Genomic DNA, 27938 nt, shown 5'->3' with positions numbered 1-27938 from the left:
CTATTGAATTAGAAACACAATTCTTCAATCTATACAACTTTCTACTGGATAAATATTTATACGGTTGGAAAATATTAAATTTCCTAGTTTGTTATTCCTAAAATGCAAACATGGAGTTCAAAAGACCGGACATCCCTTGGTAACAACACCAGGAGCTGTAGGGCATACAGCCAAGGGACAATGATCATCTCCTTCAAGACCCCACCATGCTGGACCATTGATATCATGAGATTGAAGTGAAAAATATAGCAGCACACCCATGAAAGCAATGCCAGCATCCAAACCAGCTGATAGAATGTAAGTGTGTCTAGCCCACCATGACTTAAAATGTTTGTAAATATAGAAATTGAAGAAGATTCCGACGACTCCCCAAGAAATATAATTTATTGATCTAACTGGTGGTATTCCATGGGGGCCTGCAATGATAAGTGGCATATTGATGAGTTCAATCCACTTGTGATTCGGATATTTGCGAGCTAGTAGCCACACTGGAACAGGCGCAAGTAGACCAATGAGGAAAAACCAATTCAATCCAGGGTAAATTCCATCCTTGGTGAACATCCTTTGTGGTCCTACTATTCCCCATATGATTGAAGCATTGTAAAAAACAGTATCACCAGGACAAGTCCATGGACTACCCTCTGGCAACATTGATTCATCACATATGTGTGGTATACTTGTTAGAAGCCACCAAGCTGTGAAAAACTGTACACTTGAAGCAACCAAAGTTCCTACCAACTGTACTAGGAACATAGATTTTGGCGGAATTTTCATGTAGTGGCCTAATTTGAAGTCTTGAAGGAAACCAAGTGCTTGTGACATGCTGATGTATCCATAAGTCTTGAAGGCTACATTAGCAAGGGGCTTTCCAGGATAAAGGTAACCGATGATCAACTCCGTGATCACATTAAGTCCAACTTGCTGTACAAAGAGCAAAAATTATTCTATTATGATTAGTTTTTTAATTCCTTTTTGTGTTAGAAAATCTAGATCCTTCTCCTAGGAAACAGAGGGTTAAGACAAAAAAAATTACCTGATTTGTCGTTGCTTGAATGACACCAATTGGCAAAGTAAAAACCAATGCAATTGTTAGAGAAAGTAACACTCCCCACCATGGAAGTTGGAGCTGCTTTCCAAAGCCTTCACAACATATCAAGGCTAAAATAGTCATAAGAACTAAAATGCTCATGAACCACCACTGAGGGACTTGTTCATAGTTTCTCTTCATGGTTCTTGTATGCACGTCTCCGGCTTGTTCTGTTAGTGTGGCTGTTGTCTTCCTCCAAGACTGAAAAATCGTTCTTTGAGATTCACAATCACCAGAAATATATATAGTTAGATGGTTTATCATAAAAATTGCATAAAAAAATACATAATTAATGATTGTGGAATTAATCAAAGGAAACATACTTTCCATGGAAGAGAAAAACATGTGAGATGGTGGCGGAGAGAATTGCAAAACTCAATCCATAAGCAAATGCAAATGTGATACTAAGATAGAGCTTGCTGTAATTGTTATAAGCATTCATATCAATGTCAAAGGTTGCATCATTAAGAATCCTAGAAACATTATATATTGCACCAGTGGAATCAAATGTGTGAGAATTGATGATGGGAAACTTTTTGGCCTCATAGAAATTTTTCCAATAGGCAATGGGAATCACAACATAGACATACAACACAAATCCAACCAACATGTTAATGATGGCAAAACCAGGAAAAGCCAAAGGACTTCCTAAGAAACCGGCAACAGTGTTCCAATCGAGGGTAAATGAACCAATACCAAGACCCTTCATTCCTGAACCAATCTGCTGTGCAGTGACAGAGTTTTTCCATATTAAACAAACTACAGAGATTGTTGATATTGATTGGAAAAAGTAGCCTGGAACAATGTAATAAGCAAAGCTAGCCACAAAGATCAGGAAAAAGAATTGCAACCTAGTGTTTCCTCCTTTAGGCCTCTTTTCTTTTTCATGAAATGCCCTGTGTCATTCAAGATTCATTAATCAATGAGAAATGAATAGAAAAAATCAACATCATAATTCTAAATAGTAAATATAGAAGCTCTTACAAAAATACAGTCTATACAAACACAAACACATTGAAATTGGTAATAACTCGAGAAAAATGATTTATTGAATGTAACCATATGTATTGGTATCAGATAAGCGTTAGAAAGTGTATATGACTATATTCTACACAGACAACATTTATTCACATGCAAAAACCATTACAGAAAAAAAAGAAGAAATACCTAAATAGAGACACCTGGACAAGATTTGAAGGCCACCACATGTAGGGAGAGTCCACAAGGAACTTTCTGAATATACCGGCCCATCCATAACCAAGCATCTAAAAAATTCAAGAACAAAAAATAATTCCATTTTTAATTGTCATTTCTTTAATTGGTTATATTAAATTGAAAAAATTGCAAATGTTTAATATTTAACAAAACAAATTGTTCACCTGAGTTGTTTGTGCTAGCAAAAAAGCAGCAAATGGATTGATACTCCTGTGGTAGAAAACTTTAACAATAGTGATAATGCTAATGGCATAAGCAGTATTAGCTCCACAATTAGCAAAGATGGTTATGAGGGCATGTTCCTTCAAATTGAATGGTCCAGGATTCAATGTGAAAGACCAAGGAGTGAAGGGGACTTTATATATTGTGGTTGGAAGTGTTGCAGCCATTAATTTCCCAAGTGGGAGAGAAACTATTTGTGCTGCAATAAAAGAGATAGATAGAGGGTTTGTTCTGAACCCAAAGAATATGTTCACAAAGGAAAGGATAATGCAACATCCCAAACCAATAGTCCATGTCCTAAATGTCAATACTGGTTGTGTAGGATCATCTGTTATTGGCACCGTTAGTCTGACTTGCTCTATAGGAGAATCATCCACTTCTTTGTTGTCATCATCTGCATCAAACAGTTACTAACTTTAGATTCACACACACATATAACAATAATAAAACAACATGACATAGACACCAGACACGCCCCGAAACCAGTAATAACAACTTGAGAAAATTGAATGCAACTATATGTGCCGTTGGGATATTAGACATGCCTCTAATCGAAAGTGTTCATTGTTAGGCGAGTTCAAATATCTAGGCCGAAATGCAGAGAGTAATCTCTCGGGATACTAAGATCTAATTAAGAGGTTAATATATTCAATCAAATGTTCTTACTTATACACACTACTCTGATATCAAACATCTCACCACAATCACTATGAGACTATGCGATTTTGAAAAAAGTTATACTTCAGAATTGTGATTTTGCAAAAACTGGTCGTCCATGCAAAAATCTATTATCTACAATTTCACACCATGATAAAGACTCTAATGAACTATATGTTGCTTCACATAACAACTGCGTGTATTCTGCCAAATCACCCTACTACACCCCCGCTTCAATTATATGGCATGAAAAAATGCTTGATTTCTAATAGATGCCAGTGTAAAACTAATTAATTTACACTAACCAAACATATCAATTAAACTTATAGTATATTATATAATATTAGCATGAACTTTCACCTAATCCTTCAAATATAATAAGACAATGTATGAACAATTGAACATATGATATAATAATATAACTTTTAATCATATTACATATAGAACGACAACAAAATCAAAACTTTACAATAATTAACTTATGAGAGAAGAAAAGAGTTACCATCAATTGCAAGTTTGGATTCATCATGGTCCTTAGTACGAACAGAGGAAGTATCTTCAACAACTCCTGCCATTGAAGAGACAAAGAGATTTCTGTAATGTTCTCTCACAAGAGTGTCTTTTTTTTTTTTTTTGATATAAAAAATGTCTTCTTTCTTCTATGTTTCAACCTTTTTAAACACAAATGTTGTTGCAAATGAACATAATTATGGTGTTAATTTATTCATTTTTTATTTTTTCTTAAAGTAATATTGAATGAATGTGACCCGAATCATGGCAATGTGAGTAGTAAGATGAATTTTATTTAAGGTAAGATCTTTATATTTTTGAAAAGGCTTGATTTGATTAACATTACGTTCATATGGTGACTCATATTGACTACGAATTTAATATTCTTTGCTGTAACCGTGAATGGGATAAATATAATTGTTGACATTTTGTTGAAGTCACGTAAGCAGAAATTAATTTTGATTTTGCTATAAAGGAAAGCATGTTGGAATCTCGGATCCAGAATCTCGGATCCAGATTCGGTATAATCCAAAATGCATGTAGTCATGCCGTTCAATCAGACGGTTTAGAAGTGATAACGACACCTGACTGTATAGTTAATTCGTTTCCTTGGAATCTTCACTAAGACGAATCGTTCGACTTAATTTTTGTAAAAATAATTTTTGGTACTCAGGCTGAATTATCGAACCCCTCTGTCAGAAAGGAGATGGTTAATACAAAAAAGTTCCTTCGATCATGTATATCGTCCCAAAATATAAGGAAAAAGTTATGGTATTTGGTCTAAATTTTTAACCAAATATGCATCAAATTTCTTTGACTCATTTTTGCTTATATTTTAGGACGGAAGAAGTATATGAAAAAATTTACTTTTTAGATTCATCGTAAAGTTGATGAACCTAGACTATATTTTAATCTAAATACATAAATCCTACAATGAATATTAAAAACAGATTTTTTCTTATACATAAGACTAGAGAGAGTAGTATATAATATATGGTACAAAACATTCAATTTTTATTTTATTTTTTGTCATATAGCCTAATGGATAGAAATTCTATCTCATTCTTATCTAGTCTATATTATATAAACTTTTTATATGTATTTAATTTATATTATAGACCAAATACATTAATTAATTTATTCAAAAAAATACATTAATTATTTAATGAATTTAAAAACTAATATGATTTTATCAGGAAAAAGGTAAAGACACATTCTAAGATTTTTTTCCTTTTTTGTTTATTTCATTTAAATAAAAAACCCTTTAATTTTCAAAGGAATGAAATTCGTTAATTCAAAATTCAACCTAGAGGTAATTCAGATAAAGTGGCGAGCCAATTCAAAGTTTTTTTCAATCGTTAATGTTATTATTCTTGTTATGTTAATGTTCAAATTTTGGCTAGGCCGGCCAATATCTTTAAGAGAAAAGAACAAAATAGCCAAGTTGAAACTATGTTCACATGACAAAAAAATTCCAAAAGACAATTGAAGAATGCACAACAAAAATATGCTTCCATAATTCAAAGAATTTTCTCCATCATCAACTAATTTTGTAATTGTTTTAGTATATATGTTTATCTTAATGCACCCCTCTATTCTACCTATTTATGTATATATTTTTTCTTCAAAGATTGTGTCTAGTAACAATAGTTAAAATGTCTTGACAAAAAAAAAAGAAGTTATGTAGCAGTACCTTATGCTAACATTTCTATTCATGATGTTTGTTCTATTTATTTAACTTCATCTTTGCAATCACTGACCACTCAAATTTCATGTTTTGCCTCTTCTTCTATAAATACATCCTTATCCTTATTTATAAATTTGATGTCCTCTCCTTCAATTGTTGCCTTTTGTTTCATTGTCACATTTCAATTTTATTGTTTAATAGCTGATTATAAGGCACAAGCAAAACAATTGAAAACCAATGCAGAAAATTTGAAGCTAGATCTAGGTGCAAACCTATTTTCTAGTAATGGAGTTGTTAATTTTATGCGAACTTAATTGTCTCAAACAATCAAATCCATGTTATATAAAGGGAATTTCCTCGATTGATAGTGTCTAGCATAAAAGAGATTCACAGCCATGTAGTTTCCAATTCAAGGAAAATAATATCATGCATGAGCCACCTTGTTCTCATTTTCAAGTTTATAACAGATATAGCTATAAAAAAAAGAATTAGATCCCTTCCTAAAACTGTGCTATATGAGTGCAACAATTTTTCCCCTTCAAAATATATCCATATCAATATAGTAAAAACTAATACTACTTGAAAATCAACATGACATGTAATGAAAATGAACATGACGGTAAGATTTAAAAATACAGACAATCGAACCCAAACATAAGAATATTAGGCATGCCTCATGAATGTTGGAAGGTTTGAATCAGATCATATTTAAATACACAGTTGAAGAAAACTTGAATAACAATTTTTCATTGAGATCAAATTCAATTGGTAAGAATTTTCTAAAAGAGGATATGCAGTTTAAGAACTTATTTAATGTGAAGGAAAAACTCATTTTAAGACCAATCATTGTGCTTTTACAAATTAACTCCTCCTCTTAGTTGTAAATTTAAACTGAAAAGGCTTAACTTTACCTTCCACAACTCACAATTGTCTTCTAAGTTGTCCATTGAATCTCGTCGCCTAGTGAGTCAAACTTATATAATCATCTATCAATGTATCAACCATTCCAAATAACTCATAATTGAATCAATACTTCAAATTAAATTTTGCAAACAGAATTGTGGAAAATAATGACCTGCCAATGGCAAAACTGATATGAAATTGTGTACAAACCTTTAGAATATAGTATTTGCTAGAGATTGTTTATGCACACAAAGAAAACTGTATGTATAGTTAGAAGATTATATCTAAAAAAACCTGTCTAATATGGTTAAAATGATACATATTATAAAGGCCACAGAGAAAGACATTCAAAATTAAGTCCATGACATATAGTTCTATTTTGTTAGTTATAACTTGTAACTTGTAATACAAGTAACTAGTCTAGCATGTTAGACGTTAGTTGTAACCATCTTGTTAGTTGCTTTGTTAGTTTCTTTAACAATTGTATATAAGGCCTTGTAACTATAACTTCTTCAATAATGAGAATCATCTTTTCATTCTCTCCATTTCATTTTATCTATCTTGTCTATTCCTTTTAGGCTATGTTCATCGATACCATTATTAGATAGTATAGTATATCGATAATCTCAGTGTTTTCAATTATCTATATATACTTCAATCTGCTCCTCTGCATTTACTCTTCCACAACTCGAGAGTAACACGCTAGCTCTATAACACATCACTTGATCGTTTGAATAGTATTATTCCAAATTTTGTTGTTTCTTTGGTTCCAAAGACTCGAAAGCATAAAAGTAAATATTTCTTGTTGACTTGTATTTAGTTTCTGCAAAATAGAATACAAGTTATGAGTAATAGAAGAGGTAGCATGCAACACATCAAGGATCACTGTCCACAGTCCTATGTGCTGTTAGCATTGAGTGCTTTTCTGACACAGAAAAAAAAATGCAGGTTGCCTTCACCATCTTCGTTACAAATAGCACAATTCGTTGGACATTGAACACCTCGCATACTAAGCTTAACTCAAGCGGGGATGCAGTTAAGACCAACACGCTACACAATTTTTCTTACTTTTGGTGGGATTTTAGCTTTCCTAATGATTCTCCAACTGCCTGCAATCTGATGTTTGTTCAGTAGAAGCATTTTGAATAAATAAGCTCCATCCTTCTCAAACTTCTAGACAGAAACATCATATTGAACAAAAGGAAACAAAGGTGTGCACATGATTTGAATATTTTCAACTTCTAACCATTATGCTTGTGGCTATTGTGAACTGGTTCATATTTCATACAGATTGCTTGCTGCATTAGAACAAATGGTTGCAAATTTTAATTCATTGGATTAAATAGAAACAATTCTGCAATCTGTACAGCTTTCTACTGGATAAATATTTATACAATTGGCAAAGGTATAGAAAATTTAAAAGTAGAAACCATGTTAATTACAATGCTATTAAATAGCGGCTATATGTAATGCTATAGTGTAGTGAAATTTAAACAATAATCACTATTATTCTACGATACACTATTTACTATAAAGTGTTGTCAAGCAATTGCCACAGCGGCGCTATAGCATTGTAGCATAGCAGACTTGAAATGTGGATATGATAGAATGCAATTATGGAGGAGTTCAAAAGACAGGACATCCCTTGGTAACAACACCAGGAGCTGTAGGGCATTTAGCCAAGGGACAGTGATCATCTGCCTCAAGACCCCACCATTTTGGACCAAAGATATCATAAGTTTGAAGTGAAAAATAGAGCAACACACCCATGAAAGCAACGCCAGAATCCAAAGCAGCCGAGAGAATGTAAGTGTGTCTAGCCCACCATGACTTGAAATGTTTGTAAACATAGAAATTGAAGAAGATTCCAACAACTCCCCACGAAATATAATTTATTGATCTAACCGGCGGCATTCCACTGGCGCCACCAATGATAAGTGGCACATTGATGAGTTTAATCCACCCGTGGTTCGGGTATTTGCGAGCAAGCAGCCACACCGGAACAGGCGCAAGTAGACCAATGAGGAAAAACCAATTCAATCCAGGGTAAATTCCATCCTTTGTGGTCCTACTATTCCCCATATGATTGAAGCATTGTAAAACACATCATCACCAGGACAAGTCCAGGGACTACCCTCTGGCAAATTTGATGGATCACATATGTGTGGAATAGTTGTTAGAAGCCACCATGCTGTGATGAAGTATACACTTGAAGAAACCAAAGTTCCTACCAACTGTACTATGAACATAGATTTTGGAGGAATTTTCATGTAGTGGCCTAATTTGAAGTCTTCGAGGAAACTAAGTGCTTGTGACATGCTGGTGTATCCATAAGTCTTGAAGGCTACATTAGCAAGGGGCTTCCCAGGATAAAGGTACCCAATGATTAGCTCTGTGATCACATTGAGTCCAGTTTGCTGCACAACAAGAAGTAACTTTTTGTTATGATATACAACCTCACAAACGGAGGGTTTAGGCAAAAAAGTTAACCTGATTTGTTGTTGCTTGAATTACACCAATTGGCAAAGTGAAAACCAACGCAATTGTTAGAGAAAACAATACTCCCCACCATGGAAGTTGGAGCTGCTTGCCAAAACCTTCACAACATATCAAGGCCATAATAGCCATAAGAAACAAAATGCTCATGAACCACCACTCGGGGACTTGTTCATAGTTTCTCTTCATGATTCTGGTATGCACGTCTCCAGCTTGTTCTTTTAGCGCAACTGTTGTCTTCCTCCACATCTGATTAATCGTTCTTTCAAATTCATAGTCACCAAAATATATAGTTAGATCCTAGATAGTTTATCATGAAAATTGCATAAAAAATACATAATATAAGATTGTGGAATCTAAGGAAACATACTTTCCATGGAAGAGGAAAACATGTGAGACGGTGGCAGTGAGAATTGCGAAGCTCAATCCATAATCGAATGCAAATATGATACTAATATGAAGCTTGCTGTAATTGTTATAAGCATCCATATCAATGTCAAATGTTGCCTGATTAAGAATCCTAGAAACATTATATGGTGCACCAGTGAAATCAAATGTGTGAGGACTGATGAGGGGAAACTTTTTGGCGTCATAAAAATTGCTCCAATAGGAAATGGGAATCACAACATAGATATACAACACAAATCCAACCAACATGTTGATGATGGCAAAACCAGGATAAGCCAAAGGACTTCCTAAGAAACCAGCAACAGTGTTCCAATCGAGGGCAAATGAACCAATACCAAGACCCTTCATTCCTGAACCAATCTGTTGAGCAGTGATGGAGTTTTTCCATATTAAGCAAACAACAGAGATTGTTGATATTGCTTGGAAAAAGTAGCCTGGAATAATGTAATAAGCAAAGCTAGCCACAAAGACCAGGAAAAAGAATTGCAGCCTAGTGTTTCCTCCTTTAGGCCTCTTTTCTTTTTCATGAAATGCTCTGTGTCATTCAAGATTCATTTACCAATGAAGAAAAAAATCAACATCATAACCCTAAATAGTAAATATATGAAGCACCGACACAGATACAGTTCATGCAAACACCGGCTTGAAACTAGTAATAACTCAAGAAAAATGATATTGAATGTACCACATGTGTTTGTATCGGTTCTTTGTCACACACTTTCAATATCTGAAATGTATGTTCTATAAATAAAACCTTCATTCACTCTTCCTTTGAAATTTATGTTATTATAAAAAGGAACAAAGAAAAAACTCGAGAGTCATATATTTAGCCATGAAGTTGTAGTTAATTAACCTTACACATTTTCCATTCACATAAAAGAAAAACAAGAATTTGCACACATAAAAACTATGATTGAAAAAATAAAGAAATACCTGAATAGAGACACCTGGACAAGATTTGAAGGCCACCACATGTAGGGAGAGTCCACGAGAACCTTTCTGAATATACCGGCCCATCCATAACCGAGCATCTAAAAAATTCAATATGACAAAAAGCAATCACATTTTTAACTAATATTTTTCTTTTGTTGGATATATTAAACTGAATAAATGCAAATGGTTAAAATTGTTCACCTGAGTTGACAATGCTAGCAAAAAAGCAGCAATTGGATTGATACTCCTGCGGTAGAAAGCCTTAACAATAGTGACAATGTCAATGGCATAAACACCACTAGATCCAGCACTAGCAAAGATGGTTATCAGAGCATGTTCCTTCAAATTGAATGGTCCAGAATTCAATGTGAAAGACCAAGGAGTGAAAGGGACTTTATATATTGTTGTTGGAAGTGTTGCAGCCATTAGTTTGCCGAGTGGGAGAGAAACTATCTGTGCTGCGATAGAAGAGATAGATAGAGGGTTTGTTCTGAACCCGAAGAATTGGTTCACAAAGGAAAGGATAACGCAACATCCCAAACCAATAGTCCATGTCCTAAATGTAAGTGCTGGTTGTGTAGGATCATCTGTTATTGGTACTGTTAGTCTGACTTGCTCTATAGGAGAATCATCCACTTCTTTGTCGTCATCATCTTCATCAAAGAATCTCTAGCTTTAGATTCATACACATATAACAATAACAACTACGAAGCATTGACATATACATAGACGCGCACACACACACACCAGACAAGACTTAAAATTGATAATATTAATTCGAATAATTGAACTCAATCATATGTGCCGCTTCGATAGCAAACATGTCTTTAATCTGATGTGTTCTTACAAACTAATGGCTGGTATAGATAATCTAACCACATACTTATGTTTGTATTTGTGGTGAAATAAACACAGTTACAAGAGAATGCGATTTTGACAAAAGCTACACACTTGGTACTGTGATTTTACTAAACTCACCGCCCATTCAAACATCTAATCATCTACAATTTCATACCATTGATAAAAACAAAACTTTATTGTCCTCGTGAACTTAGCTCAATTGGTCCACATTTTATATGCAACCAAAATTCGAACCCCGAATATTCCATTTATTCACTTTTAAGGATGAAATTTCTAGCCACTAGACTACTTGAAAACAAAACAAAACTTTACAAGAATTAACTAAATTAATGAGAGAAGAAAAGGCTTACATGCAATGGCAAGTTTGGATTCATAGTCCTCCTTAGTTAGAATATGGAATGTATCTTGGATAACCGCTGCCATTGCAGAGACAGGGATGTCCTTGAAGAAACTCAGACCAAATGTGTGTTAGATATTTCTCTTCCCTCTATAATTTCTCTCATGAGAATGCTGTCTCCTTAATTTCAACCTTTTATAGAGATAATGTTAATGTCAGAGTGACTCACTGTAGCATTGCTCTACAATAGTACAAACATTTTTCTATCCTTCCCATTTGGAAAATCCAAACATTTCTAAGACTTGTCACATGTCAGTTGTCCCACATGCATTAATTTCTGCTCGTTTTTATCTTGGCGCAAACTTGTACCACAAAATTTATTTTCCATGGAAAATGCTGATTAATTCCTATGAGGCACGACTCTTTTTTAATACTCTCTCCGATTATATATATATATATATATATATATATATATATATATATATATATATATATATATATATATATATAAAAAAATTTGTTTTTTAGATTCTTTGTAAACTTGATGTATCTAGACAATATTATAGTCCAAATACATCAACTTTACAATGAATATAGAAAATAAACTTCTTTTTATATAGAGGACCGAAGAAAGTATTTTCTTTGGTCTTTAATATAGCAAATATAGTATTAATTATTGAATATATTTAAAAGTTAACTCTTTTTTATATTAAGATATATATGTAGGAGTTCAGTATTTGGTACTGTGTAGATACCGGTATGTAAAACTATATTTTTAAAAAATGTAAAGTATTTGTACCTTAATATAGAATATCAGAAAAATCAAAATATTTGATTTTAGCAAGATTAATAATTTTGTAAATTATGTAATAAATCAATCTGTAAAAATAATAAAAAAAAAAGTGTTTGAAGGGTCGGTCCGCCAACCTGCTAATAAATAGGGCAGATTTGAATTTTGAGTTCGGATATCTAAGTTGGCCTGTCCCACCCTATTTTTTGGCGGGTTTAAACAGGTCAGACCTAAATGAGGCGGACTGGGCCACTTTTCCACACGGTTACTTCAGAACAGTGACATGACGTCTATGTTGCCTATTGACTTTGGAAGATAGTTGTTGAGGTTGGCCTAGTAATGTCAGTGAGGAGTGCAGCTTTGCTCCTTTTCTTGAAGCTCCTTTTATTCCTTTTCACTACGCAGATCATTGACATATGGCAAAAATATATCAAATGGCTGAGATCAAAAGATAACAAGAATCAAAACTACAGAAAAGCAAAACTACAGAAATTGGGAACTGGGCAAAAACACGCTCCATCTTCTTCTTTCTCCTCGACGCCTCTCCACTTTCTCTCGATGCACCGGCCGCCGTCGTAGCGTATCTTCGTCGCAGATTCTCGTCACCGCCGTGTCTCGCCGTCATCTACAAATTACGCGAGACAAAATTAATCTCTGAAAATCGTATTGCTCTCTCTCAACCTTCGTCTCTCTTCATCTCGCGCCCCTCTTTTTCAATTGTAGGACTCAACATATGGTAGATGTAATCAATTGTTGAAGGATGCAGAATAAAAAATCTGGTCATGGAATTTAACATTAGTGAATTGAAGTGGTGTTTATGTTGTTCTTTTTCATACAAAATAGATTTGTGGAGTAGAGTGTATTGTTTGGTATTGTACGATTGTGTGTGTCTGCGTGACTAACTAAAATTGGGAAGCCGTTCTCAAATTAAATTTTCAAATAATCATTTCAAAGTTCTTCAAAAAGGATTGGAAGAAAATTAAATCAAGAACAAAGAAGAGGACTAAGAACAAATATTGTAGTCCTGAAAATCTTGTCTTTTTCGATCTGTTCCTTGAGAGAGAGAGAGAGAGAGGAGAACAACTGAACAAGAACGCAGTTGTGCTGGAGGCACTGTGCCGGAGCGGTGGACATGACGGTGGTGGGAGCGTCGGTTCAACAGGGATAGTTTTTTTTTTTACCAGCGTAAGTTGGATACCAGCATAACACTGTTGTGAGGTTTTTAATCACAACCATTGAATATTTATGTGCCACATGTCAATCATCTATGCAAGGGAAAGGAATAAAAGGACCCTATGGAAAAGGAGCAAAGCTGCACTCCTCTCATTTGACCTTATTATAGAAAATGAATCCTTGCTGTGGCCTTACCCATTTGTGAAAGTGTAGATGTTGAGATTCTCTTTTTATTTGATAAAAGTGTAGATGTTCAAAAATAAATAAATAATAGTATCATGATGGAAGTGATTCTTACGCATACTCTTCGTGAGGGAAATGCGTGTGCTGATGTGTTGGCTAAATTAGGTGCTAATTTTGACTCGCCATTGGTGAATGTTCCTACTCCTCGTAAAGATCTGGTTAAGCCACTCTGAGATGATGTTTGGGATGTAGAGTTTATTAGGGAGTGATCCTTGTTGACTTTTTCTTTATTTTTTCTCTTATGTAACAAAAAAAAATGATGTTTCAACAAAAAAAATCATTGGTTTGCAAAAAAAAAAAAATGAAAAGAGCATCCTCTAATATATTAACTACAATTAACTGCACACTTAATTTAATTTGTTTTCTTAAGAACTTAATTTAAGTTGTTGTTAGCTTAATTTATAGGGTCTTGTTAACATGTGCCCTAAGGGCACATGTTAAGATATACCAAAATAGAAATTCAACATTTAATGATACAAGAAATTTAATGATTCAAAAGTCAAAATATACAAATTAGCATTTAATAATTTCTATTTTTGCTTCCTTAACATGTGCCTTAAGGGCACAATTGTTGTTAATGTTTTATTGAGGATAATGGTCCAAGACTCTTTATTTCCATATTCCTTCATAATCCAAACATCTTCACCAGAAATCATGCACAAGCAATCCCTGCAAACACTCAAAAATGTTTTTGAATCTGCCTCACAAAAATCATCGGGTAGCAAAACCTCTTGATAAAACTCATTGCCCAAATCAAAAGAAGCGATAAAACTTTGACTTTGCACGGTATCCGTAAAAACCAACCAATTAATTGCGCCACTCACATATTGCCCTGATGGCTGAACATAGACACCACCAGCAAAAGGAAACACCGAAATGCTTTTCCATGAATCGGCACCCAAAGCATGAACCTTCATTTGAAACATTTGCAACATACCATTTTAAGGTTTAAAACATTCATATCAATGGAAGCAAAACTTAAGCAGAAAAAGTCTGTACCTGCCTTGAGTGATTCTTTTGCTCTCGTAACCTTCTCAAAGAACCAGGGGCATGATGACATTTGATTTGTTCACTTCATAATGTATTGTTTAAGATCTGAAGTATACATTACAAAATTCGTAAAGTTCAAAGCATACATTTCAACAAACAAAGTGATCACTTGGTATAACATCTAAGTCTTATTTGTGATCTTATCAATTCTAACCTCAAACAATCTAAAGGAACACATGACTGTATGACTGTAAACTATATAAAATGAAATGCATGACTATAAAATAAAAACTTCAAACAAATAAATAAATGAAAATAACTATAATTTTTCACGCTGCATATTCAAATGATCAATAATTAAGAGTGATTTATGAAGTAACCAATAATCAAAAGAATAAGTGCAAAATAAATATCATAAACAGAAATCAACCATATAGGTTTTATTTTAAATCTAATGCTAAAGTGACATAACACCGCATCTACATCCTAGAATTAAAAACAAGGTGATATCAAACTCTCAACGCAGACTTTTGCGGTGTTATCGAACTTAATAAACTTTGAAGTGTCATTTTTATGATTGTAAGTAATATGCTCCGGTCTCATATCCCTTATATATGTTAGCAATTCTTTGGATGACTACCTTGTAATCCATAGAACCACACATGGTAATTTTCTGGATGACTAATAGTGGGCAATTCTTTAAATTTTCTAATGGAAGGGTTCCACAATTGAATGAGAACAAAGTCTACACCTTCGCCTACAACACAAAGGATGTCATTGCAAGATCCAACGAGGAAAACTAGACTTTTACGTATGTCGATGCATAATTTTGACGATTAATATTTTAATTGTATAATAATAAAAATTATAAAAATTTGATATTTTGAAAATACTCATCGAGAAGAATCCAACAACATCTTATGTATTAATATTTATTTTTATTTATTAGTAAAAAAATATAGTCAAACCAAAATATATGAATAATTTACATTTTTAAAATGGGTCACTCATTGTGGGACGGATGAAGTAATTGAAAGATCCAATTTCATAAAAAACCGAACATCAGCTTCTCGTGAGTTGTGTACTCGTGTGGAACTACAGAGTTAAGGTGGAAAAAACTTGAGGGAAACTTTTAAATGTAACATTGGCGCCTTCTTTTTGCCTCATAGTAATAGACCAAAAAATGGAATGTGTATTAGAGATGAGAATGACAATTTTGTTCTTGAAAAAAAACAGAGTCGTTTGTACTTAATTGAACAATTCATATTTGTGAAGCTTTGGTTTATTATAGGCGCTAACTAGGTAGTCGGTACGCCAATTGGGCTTGGTGGTGTTTGAATTGGACTCAAAACTTGTTGTTGATGTTTCTGTTCCGTTACTTTAGTACCGTTTGACCTAACTTTTTTTTCTCTTTTATTCTTTAAAAATATTCCTTAAAAATAAGAAGCTAGACCAAATAACAATTTTTAAAAGCTACAGTAAAAAAACACTTTGATTACTCATAAAAAATCAACATTTTTTTTATAATAAAAAAACACTTTTATCAAACATATATTTTAACCCTATTATAATAAAAAAAAAACAACTTTTAACTTTTTTTATAAAAATAATAATTTACCAAACAATTTTAATTTTTAATTAAAAAACTATTATTTCTAGCTTTATGAACTTATACACATAAAAAAAGTTGGGTCAATCAGTACGTAAAAATGTTAATGAATTAAGAGATTATAATCCATAGTTGTATGTATTTTCCCCCTGTTTTTATAAATCTGTGTTAAGTTTGCTTGGAGACAAACAATTTACATTGTTTAGAATTTTTTAAAACACCATATCTCAAACTAGTTTTCAGTATGATGATTGACATACTCATTTATATTGAACATATTATTATAAATAAAATGCTATAAACTCTTTTTCGTCAAAAAATAAAGGGTTCATTTGGGAGAACTCGAGTTCGATTTTTAGATGAAATAATTTTTTAATCAAATTTTACTTGTCTTGCAGCCGTAAAAAAAGTTGGTTCAGTGGTGATTGACGCTGAACTTGGTAGGGAGGATCACGGTTCGATCCCCCACAACTGCGATCGGGAGCGGGCTGAAACTACTTCATGCCAGAACTGATCCCGAACCAAATTAAACTGGTGGTGAAAGCAAAAAAAAAAATATATTTAATAATCCTTAAATTTTTTTCTTATAAAAACAAAAATTTTACTTCCAGCTTTATGATTAAAATAACTTCTACACCACCAAATGTTAATTGGTTCAGTGGTGATTGATGCTGAACTTGGTAGGGAGGATCACGGTTCGATCCCCCGCAACTACATTTGGGAAGGGACTGGAATCACTTGATGCCATAACTCGCCCCGAACTCTAGACTACTAGGGCCCCCTTTCCCTAAGAACCGGAGGATGAAAACAAAAAAAAAAAATTAGCTTCTATACCTAAAAAAGGTTGGGCCAAATTGTACTTTTCATATATTTTTTTTAACCGACGAAATGACAAGTTATAGAAAACTCACACAGACAAATTATTGACAAATCCATATTCCTGTGAATTGAGCTAAAATTTGTGGACGAATAAATCCATATAGATTTTGTAAATTCATACTGGTAACATTTAATCAAAATATGGATAATCAACCGCACATTACATGGGAAACAGAGAGTGGATAAGAAAATTTATTAGCATATCTAAATGAAATAACAGCTCCATTAGGAAAAGTTTTTCCTTCATTAACTAGACAAGTAGTACTACGTCCGAGACGCCTAAACTTTCTATGGTCGATAAATAATGCAGAACTAAACATGCCACATGCAACACGAATGTTATAGATGTTGCAACCACTAACACATGTATTCGCAATCTCAACTGTGTATGTTGGAATACCACTTGGAAGAGGCTGAGATGGAGATTGATTTATTTGAATACTTAACCTGCTACACTTGTCATCAACAATTCCTGGAAAAGAAAAACAAAATTATCAGATAATTAAATATGCAATTAACTTAAAAAATTGAATTTTTTTTATAAAAAGATCGGAGAGAACGTAACTAGTCTATAAATATTTTTTTTTTTGGTAGAATATAAATACAAATTTTATAACTATGTTCAATCAAATAAAGTTAAGAGAGCTCATTAAATTAGAATATACATTATACATACAATAAGATAATATATGCAAACAGACCTGTTGTATCATTTATTGAAGAGATCTCATGCAAGTTCATTGCTGCTACCCCATTTGTGGAGATCAAAACAACCATGGCCAAGAGGCCCAAGACCACTAAGTTCATGTTAAAAACAATTTTTCCCTCAATTAATCTCAAATGATAGTTAACTACAAACTTTTGTGATGATAAAAGATATAAAATTACCGATGGTGGTGAACTTTATATATAAGATTGAAAGATGAGGATGGATAGAACTATATTAAATACTTAGGTTGCATTTGGCAAGACTTTTTTTCTACTTATAAGTTACTTTCAATTTAAAGTTACAAAATGGAACTTTAAAGATAAAGTTAAAGTTGTTTGGATTTCTAAAAAAATTTGTAACATAAAAGTTACTTTCAAAACAATTGTTTGACTTTGACAAAATATTTCTAAAAAACTATTATTTTATTAAAGTGTTTATATACAATACATACAATAAGTGAGATATAAAGTTATTTTTAATTTTTTTTATATTTTTTTTTTGTTTAAAAAAAGTTTTTTATTTTTTTAATATTTACGAAACGTTAAAAGAATTGTAGATAAGAAAAATAAATTATTTTTTTGGTATTAATTCTCAGTTCTTAGAAAAGGGAATGTTGGTAATTTGAAGTTTTATTAGGATGTCAGGAAAGTCAGATCAATAATTGATCAATAAAATATTAATACTAGTATCAAATTAATTTTTAATATAATAGAATTGACGCATGTTCATCACTCTGAGTTCGACTTAACTGGTAGAAACATTATAGTATGTAGAGGTCAAGAGCTCAAATTAAATTATATTGTTATTTTTTATGAGAATAAATTATATGATTTTTTTATAAAATAAATAAATTATTTACATATAAAATAAATTGATCAGAAAATATTATAGTAAAAAAAATATATGAAGTAAATATTTCAATGTAAGAAACGAAGTTTGTACTTTGTATACAAAAATTAATTTGAATATCATTACGGCATAAATAAATAATATAATGGGATAGTTTTTCCAGTAAAAAGAAAAATGGGCAAGCAAAGAAAAAATAAAAATAAAAATAAAAGTGATATATTTTGTTGTGGACAAGATTCGAAAGGAGCACTGTGACTAGAAGCTACGCGTTGCCACAAAAGTTGATGAAAGTAACTATAGAAGTGACTTGTTTATAGTTTTTGTGAACAAAATTTAAGCTACTTTTTATATTAAGGGCTTTTATAAAAATGTGTTTGGCCCTACTTCTACTTTTGTAGGGAAAAAAGTTGAAAATAAGTCAGGCCAAACACTACCTTAACATAAAAAGTAGTATGAGCATTATTTTTTTTAAAGAAAATAATTATTATTTTTGACTTTTTTTAATCTCATTAATTTTTACCATGACTATGGAAAAGGTAATAATTTTCAATATATAATTTTATTCTATGTTTATCAATTTTTTATTTTGATTACATGAAGAGAAACAGAAAAGGAAAAAAGAAAAAACACCACGAGAGACTACTCCCCAATAAAAATTACACAATTAGCATCTTCAAAAAGTTGCTTAGCCAAAGTTCTTGGAGGCGTTGAAGTCATAACCAATGGAGTATTCACAACAACCTCCATTTTAGCTAGCTCATCCGCACACGAATTTCCTTCCCGAAGGGTATGAGAGAGAACCACCTTCCAGTCACGAGTGATAAGCTGTCGAATGCTCAAAATCTCACTAACAAAGCAGTGATGAGGAGAAACCCCACTGTAGATTAGATTAACTACCTGAAACGAATCTGATAAAGAAATAATCTTTTTGTAACCATTCTCCCAACATATTGTTAAACCTGCATCACAACCATTATATAATTCTCATGAACTAATTTGAGTATTGTATTTGTTAGTATAAAAGTAAGTCGAGCTGAAATTATCGAGAACTAATTTGAATATTTAGTCTGAAAAATATAACCTCTGAACCAGCGCTTCAGCCTCTGAAGCAATATAACCTCTGAACCTCACAACTTCTGAAGCTGATATAAGTTCTGAAGCTCTGAAGCTCTGTTTTGGTTCTTATGCGCGTTTGTTAAAAAATCATATTGTCGAAACAAAATAATTTTCGACTCTTACCTCATTTTTTAATAAAAAAGTAACAAAACTCATCCCCGCCCCACTCCGCCCTATTGTTCAAGGTGTCATAGTTGCTATATCTTTTGTCTCTTCTACTGTGCAAACTATGTAATCAAATCTCGGGGGCAAAGATCTTAGAATATTTTCACAGAATTGTTGGTCATAAATTACCTCACCATTTTGTGCCATAGAATTTGTAATCACTCTAACTCTGTTGAAGAACTCTTCAATTTTCTTTTGATCTTCCATCTCCACATGCTCATATCGTCTTCTTAAGGCTTGAAGCTTCACTTTCTTCACTTTTTGTCCACCCGTGGGACACCTCTCTAATGTGTCCCAAGCCTCTTTTGCAGTTGTACAGGTTGAAATATTGTCAAAATTTATCTCATCAACACCTTGATGAATGAAATAAATCGCCTTGCAATCTTTCTTCTAGTTAGCTCTATATGTTGTTCTTTGTGCTTCAGTTCCTTCATTACCAATGACTGCATAGCCATTCTGAATCACATCTAACACTTCTTGAAAACCAAAGATTGCTTGCATCTAAATAGTCCATCGATCCCAATTATCACCCTTCAATTCTGGTAACTGTGTTTGAATGTTCGTATTCATCATGAACTAATCAACACCACACGCAGCAAGATCAAACCAGATTGCTCTGGATACCAATTTGTTGGAGATGATTTGTGAAATTAGGATTGTGAAATCAAAGAATGAAGATAGAAGAAAAAAGTAAATGCATTCAATTGATAAAATTTTGTTTTTACGAGACTTATATACTTGTTACTTGGATAACAAGTAAGTGCATCAAGCCCAACTAACTATAGCTAACAAACTGTAAACTAACTAACTATAGTTACTACTTGTAAACTAACTAACTAACTACTGTAACAAACATAAGCCATTTGAATTACACATTAACAAGCATAACATCAGGATTCAAACAAAATTATAAAAGCAGAGACTTACATATATACCGATAAGAAATTTATTTCACATTACAACACAATTACTTCTTTTGAACAGCATGAAGGCACATAAACACAAATTACAAGCACATTAGTAATATACTACTACAAGTCACATCCTAGAAAAAACTTGTGATTTATTTTTTTTATTAATTCAAGTGATACTAACGACAATTTTACAACTATCTCTATAACATGATTCAAACTCGACATCTTAAGATTTTAAGAGAAAACTTTATCACTGAACTAACACCTCAAGTGACAGAACTCAGAATTTGAATTTAAGGGACCCAAATGAAATTATCAGCTGGGAAAAAGTGGCACACAAAAGAGCTTCTTGGTGTAACCCCAAGAACTTGAAATGAAACATGACTAGGTGCCCATTGTGATGTATCCAAGTGACAAACCGCCATAGCTTCCACTTTATATCCATTTTCACAAACTAATGAAACTCTATATACACCCTATTCTCACTTTCTTGGCTATGACAACAAAAAACAGCATAAGTGTAAGGTAAAGTGTGACAAGCCACCATTTTGGGAGCAAGAATTTCAATTAGAATTTCTACTATAGCGTAATTTTGGAAAGTAACACTTCTATTGGTTTTGTGCAAAGTTGTATAACCTTGGAAAAATCATGACAGATAGATACACACTGATGATAATTTCCAGTAGTAGATCCTTGCTAGTTGCTATTCAGTACCTTGAATATAATTTTTACATAGATTTGGGTAAGAATCAACAACTCTTTGAAGTTATGAGAATGTGTCATTCACTATTTTCAACTTCCAACCATTATGCTTGTGGCCATTGTGAATTGGTTCAAACAGATTGCAAATGGTTGCAAATTTCAATGGATTAGATAGAATCAAAGAAATGGTATACTGAAACAATTCTGCAATCTGTACAGTTTTATACTTCGTAACAGTTTATACAATTGGCAAAGATATGGAAAGTACAAAGTAGAAAACATGTTAATTACAATGTTGTCAAATGACGGATATTCAACGATACACTATTTAATACAAAGTGTTGTCAAGCAACTGCTATAGTGATGTTATAGCATTGCATCGTAGCAGACTTAGAATCATCATCAGATTTGTGTATATTTTCATGACCAATGAGTGCAAATATGGAGTTCAAAAGATAGGACATCCCTTGGTAACAATACCAGGAGCTGTAGGGCATTTAGCCAAGGGACAGTGATCATCTCCTTCAAGACCCCACCATGTTGGACCAAAGATATTATAAGTTTGAAGTGAAAAATAGAGCAACACACCCATGAAAGCAATGCCAGAATCCAAAGCTGCCGAGAGAATGTAAGTGTGTCTAGCCCACCATGACTTGAAACGTTTGTAAACATAGAAATTGAAGAAGATTCCAACAACTCCCCATGAAATATAATTTATTGATCTAACCGGTGGTATTCCACTGGCAGCAGCAATTATAAGTGGCATGTTGATGAGTTCAATCCATTTGTGATTGGGATATTTGCGAGCTAGCAGCCACACTGGAACAGGCGCAAGTAGACCTATGAGGAAAAACCAATTCATTCCGGGGTAAATTCCATCCTCGGTGAACATCCGTTTTGGACCTACTATTCCCCATATAATTGAAGCATTGTAAAACACATCATCACCAGGACAAGTCCATGGACTACCCTCTGGCAACATTGATTCATCACATATGTTTGGAATAGTTGTTAGAAGCCACCATGCTGTCATGAAGTATACACTTGAAGAAACCAAAGTTGCTACCAATTGTACTATGAACATAGATTTAGGAGGAATTTTCATGTAGTGACCTAATTTGAAGTCTTGAAGGAAACCAAGTGCTTGTGACATGCTGATGTATCCATAAGTCTTGAAGGCTACATTAGCAAGGGGCTTTCCAGGATACAGGTACCCAATAATCAACTCTGTGATCACATTCAGTCCAGCTTGCTGCAAAACAAAGGCACAACATGTTTTAGATTTTTTTTTTCTACTTGTGTTGGACAATCAAAACCTTCTGGTTAGTAGAGGCCCTCCCCCCTAGGAAACGTAGGGTTAAGATGAAATATTACCTGGTTTGTTGTTGCTTGAATGACACCAATTGGCAAAGTGAAAACCAATGCAATTGTTAGAGAAAGCAAGACCCCCCACCATGGAAGCTGGAGCTGCTTGTCAAAGCCTTCGCAACATATCAAGGCCATAATAGTCATAAGAAACAAAATGGTTATGGACCACCACACAGGGACTTGTTCATAGTTTCTCTTCATGATTCTTGTATGTACGTCTCCAGCTTGTTCTTTTAGTGCATCTGTTGTCTTTCTCCACATCTGATTAATCGTTCTTTCAAATTCACAGTCACCAGAGTATATATATAGTTAGATGGTTTATCATAAAAAAATGCGTCAATAATACATAATATACGATTGTAGGATCAACAAAAACATACTTTCCGTGGAAGAGGAAAACATGAGAGATGGTGGCTGTGAGAGTTGCGAAGCACAATCCATAATCAAATGCAAATGTGATACTAAGATAGAGCTTACTGTAATTGTTATAAGCATCCATATCAATGTCAAAGGTTGCATCATTAAGAATCCTAGAAACATTATATGGTGTACCAGTGGAATCAAATGTGTGAGAACTGATGAGGGGAAACTTTTTGGCGTCATAAAAATTGCTCCAATAGGAAATGGGAATCACAACATAGATATACAACACAAATCCAACCAACATGTTGATGATGGCAAAACCAGGATAAGCCAAAGGACTTCCTAAGAAACCAGCAACAGTGTTCCAATCGAGTGTAAATGAACCAATACCAAGACCCCTCATTCCTGAACCAATCTGTTGAGCCGTGACAGAGTTTTTCCATATTAAGCAAACAACAGAGATGGTTGATATTGCTTGGAAAAAGTAGCCTGGAATAATGTAATAAGCAAAGCTAGCTACAAAGACCAGGAAAAAGAATTGCAACCTTGTGTTTCCTCCTTTAGGCCTCTTTTCTTTTTCATGAAATGCCCTGTGTCATTCAAGATTCATTTACCAATGAGAAAAGAAAAGAAAAATGAACATCATAATCCTAAATAGTAAATATGTGATGCACTAACACAATTACATTCTGCATTAACACTAACACAATGAAACTCGAAAAAACTCAAGAAAGTTTATATTGAATATAATCACATGGGTCGAAGTCAGAATAGTGACGTGTCGCCACACATTCAATCTGAAGTGTATGTTCTACACATAAAAAACATTCGTTCATTCTCAATTAGAAATTTCTTTTCATAATTGGTTTTTAAAATTGAGAGTTTGGCTTAACCAGACCCTACAAAATCTGCTTGTAAGGTGAGGATTGTCCTTACTTATAAACATATATTAATGCAATGATTTTGGACTTCTTAGCATTGGTAAATAAATAATTAATACACGTGGAAATTTGATTAAAATCTTATAAAAAGGGACACCGGAAACATTCAAGATTGAGTCATACAAACAAAATATATAGTAGTTAATTAGCTGCTATATTCATGCGAAAGAAAAGAAAGATTTTGCACACACAAAAACCATGATAATAAAATAATGAAATACCTGAATAGGGACACCTGAACAAGATTTGCAGGCCACCACATGTAGGGTGAGTCCACAAGGACCTTTCTGAATATACCAGCCCATCCATAACCAAGCATCTAAAATATATTCAAGGACAAAAAAGTCACATTTTTAACAATCATTTATTTTGGTTGGTTATATTAAGAAAACAAAATTGTTCACCTGGGTTGACAGTGCTAGCAAAAAAGCAGCAGTTGGATTGATATTCCTGTGGTAGAAAGCCTTAACAATAGTGATTATGTTAATGGCATAGACACCACTAGCTCCAGCACTAGCAAAAATAGTTATAAGGGCATGTTCCTTCAAATTGAATGGTCCAGGATTCAATGTGAAAGACCAATGAGTGAAAGAGACTTTATATATTGTGGTTGGAAGTGTTGCAGCCATTAGTTTCCCAAGTGGGAGAGAAACTATTTGTGCTGCGATGGAAGAGATAAATAAAGGGTTGGTTCTGAACCCAAAGAATTGGTTCACAAAGGAAAGGATAATGCAACATCCCAAACCAATAGTCCATGTCCTAAATGTCAGTGCTGGTTGTGTAGGATCGTCTGTTATTGGCACTGTAAGTCGGACTTGCTCTATAGGAGAATCATCCACTTCTTTATCGTTGTCATCTGCATCAAACAACCTTTAGCTATGTCAAGAAACAACTATGAAGAAATGACACAAATACATATATCAGACAAAACTTTAAACCGATAATAATTTAGGAAAAGTGAGTGCAACCATGTGCGGCGTTCAGATCCCAAACATGTCTTTAATCTGAAGGGTTCATTGTTAGGTGAATTTAGGTTTCTAGGACGATAATATGTAGAGACTAATATCTCGATATACTAATATCTATTTGAGCGATAGATGGAAGGAAGAGGAGGTGAAAGAGTATTTTTAATTAAGAGGAAGATGTGAGCAAAATTTTTTATAGACCCATTTTTTGGTTCTACCAAATTGGGAGGGAAACATAGGGGAATATAAAGTTCTGTATTTGAAGATTTTATTATATTCACCCAATGAACCTCAACTTTGTTTTAAAATTAAAATTATCTTTGTCAAATTGTCTTTGCTTCTCTTTTATTTGCGGCCTAGTCAAGCTTCCTATTCACAAAATTAGACTTATATACAATTTTGATCATCTAAATTTTATAATTTGTTTGATTTTGATCCACTAAATTTTAATTGCTCGATTGTAACTCTTATGTTTCACAATTGTTCAATTTTGACCCTTTAAATTTCAATTACTCGATTTTTGTCTTTAAGTTTACTTACCCCCTTATGGATTTTTTGATCTCTGTTGAATTATTGACTTGAAAAATTTTATGGGACAATTTATAATAAAATAAAATGTTTGTAAATCTTTTTAACTGTTTTAAAAATAAATAAAAAATGTTTTTAAAACAAATATATAAAATAAAATTATAAGAATGAAAATATAAATTATTGTATTATCAAAAAAAAAATATAAATTATTGTAAAACAATAGTTATAAAATGCTTCATCCTCTCGTGAACAAAATATATATGTGTAATTCAAATATCTTTCTTCCTCTCTCTCTCTCTCTCTCTCTCTATATATATATATATATATATATATATATATATATATATATGTATGTATGTATATGTATATAAAATTAAATTTTATTATCCATTCTCCTCTCTATTAAAATTCTTTCCCTCTTCTCTTCCTTGATGAACCAAAAAGACAATAATCACATATATAAAAAATTTGACCACATACTTATATTTGAATTGCAGTGAAATAGGCACAATCACAACAAAAACTACATTTTAGAACCGTAATTTTGTTAAACTTACATGTCCATTCAAATATCTAATCATCAACAATTTCACACCATTGATAAAGTATTCTTTTTTCACTTTTTCTTTTTTGAAAAAGCAAAAAGATTTTACTAATAACATACACCTGCAAAGCAAAAAAACATGCTTTGAAGGTACAAGATACACAACCAAAAACTCTATCTTGCAGAATATTAGCCTCACAAGTCACAACTGATACAACCGCAGGATACAAATAAATTACTGTAAAAAATTTACAAATATCAATACCTATGAAGCATAGATACATACCTTTAGTCAAAAAAAAGAAAAATGAAGCATAGATACCAGACACACATTCATACAGATAATAATTAAAAAAAAAAAATATAATCATATATATTAATATTGTAATCAATTGTTAGTTAGTCTAGTGGTGATTGACGCTGGGAGAACCATAGTTCAATCCCCACACATAATTGACTCCAAACAAAATTAGAAGGTCAAATGGACCGGATATTAGTGGTAAAAATAAAAAAATATATGTCAATATTGTGTCGATGTCCAACACATATTTAACGAGATGCCTAATCTAAAAGCAGTAGTATATTGTATGGGCTTCATATCCCTAACACTACTCCCAGCCCCACAAATATCAATATCTCACCTATCAATGTCTTAAACTGTCTTCCTTGTGACCTCTTAAAGACAATTTTTTACATAACATTTTTCTTTTTTATAAATTTAGAGCATCTAGATATCAAGAGATAATTTTTTTTTACATAATATATAATATCTTACATAATAGCATTAACTTTCATTTAATCCTTCAAAAAATAATAAGACAATGTATGAACAATTGAACATATATATGATATCATAATACATTAATGAATCATATTCTATATAGTATGACAACAAAACAAAACTTTACAAGAATTAACTAATGAGAGAAGAAAAGGGTTACCTTCAATATGGAATGTATCACTGACAACCCCTGTCATTACAAAGACAGGAATGTCTTTGAAGATATTGAAACCAAATTAAAGGTATTTTGCAAAGTTCTGTATAATTTTTTTTACTATGACTCTGGCTTTCAGTGTTATTATAGTCAAACAATTTGGTTTCAACCTTTATAGAGATAAGAGCAATACGTCACTTTTACTTTTACACACCAAGTGTTTGCTTTTTTGTTACAAACACACCAAGGGCGTTACTAAAACTTTAGTAATTTTTTGGTGAAATTTATCTAGGTCTCACTATTTTATGTCGAACATATCTTCATAGCTATACTTAAGAACTATATTTAAGAATAACTTGATAATAATTATGGTTAAATGAGAGTGTGCTCCTTCAAAAAAAATTATTATGATCGATGTCACTTCCACCGAATTCTTATCACAATTGAGACGTCAAAATTTATAATAATTAGAAAATATATATTTTATTGTAGAATTGACTATTAACTTATTTTAATATAATAAAAATTAATGATAATAACCACTTCAATGAATGAAAAGTTAAAAACTTAATGTAGGTAATGATAATAATCAAACATTATTATCAAAGCTTTCATTTAATGTTTTAATTTTAAATCTTCTTTATTTTTGTTGTTGTAATGTTTTAATTTTTATTACAGTATTTTACTTTTATATATATATATTTTTTGACAGTAGTATTTTACTTTTATATATTCATTCACAATCCAATTTGTATGTAGAAAAAACAATAAGTTTTTAACTTTTCATTCATTGAAGTGGTTATTATCATTAATTTTTAGGAAAAAGCTAACATCCG

The 27938-nt window shown here is 32.6% G+C and overlaps 1 protein-coding gene and 1 pseudogene across 2 annotated transcripts; both read right to left on the bottom strand.

Annotated features, from left to right (window-relative positions):
* Nucleotides 1-52: 52 nt before the first annotated feature.
* LOC123881857 (oligopeptide transporter 1-like) lies at nucleotides 53-27450 on the bottom strand. 2 transcript variants are annotated; one of them, XM_045930605.1, is made up of 6 exons: nucleotides 3684-3756; nucleotides 2467-2918; nucleotides 2255-2352; nucleotides 1411-1983; nucleotides 1034-1301; nucleotides 53-921 (listed from the first exon to the last, which is right to left on the bottom strand). In XM_045930605.1, exons 1-6 carry the CDS (start codon nucleotides 3754-3756, stop codon nucleotides 118-120), a joined length of 2268 nt encoding a protein of 755 aa, XP_045786561.1. In that variant the 3' UTR covers nucleotides 53-117. The 2 variants fall into 2 exon arrangements, with proteins under 2 accessions (XP_045786561.1, XP_045786560.1); XM_045930604.1 differs by lacking the exons at nucleotides 53-921; nucleotides 1034-1301; nucleotides 1411-1983; ... (1 more) ...; nucleotides 2467-2918; nucleotides 3684-3756 and adding exons at nucleotides 21628-22707; nucleotides 22830-23097; nucleotides 23204-23776; ... (1 more) ...; nucleotides 24532-24983; nucleotides 27109-27450.
* On the bottom strand, nucleotides 7585-11585 carry LOC123881856 (annotated as a pseudogene).
* Nucleotides 27451-27938: the final 488 nt, after the last annotated feature.

The sequence above is a fragment of the Trifolium pratense genome, linkage group LG4 (assembly GCF_020283565.1).
Source record: "Trifolium pratense cultivar HEN17-A07 linkage group LG4, ARS_RC_1.1, whole genome shotgun sequence".
Taxonomy (NCBI): domain Eukaryota; kingdom Viridiplantae; phylum Streptophyta; class Magnoliopsida; order Fabales; family Fabaceae; genus Trifolium; species Trifolium pratense.
This window is presented reverse-complemented; position numbering and strand designations above follow the sequence as displayed.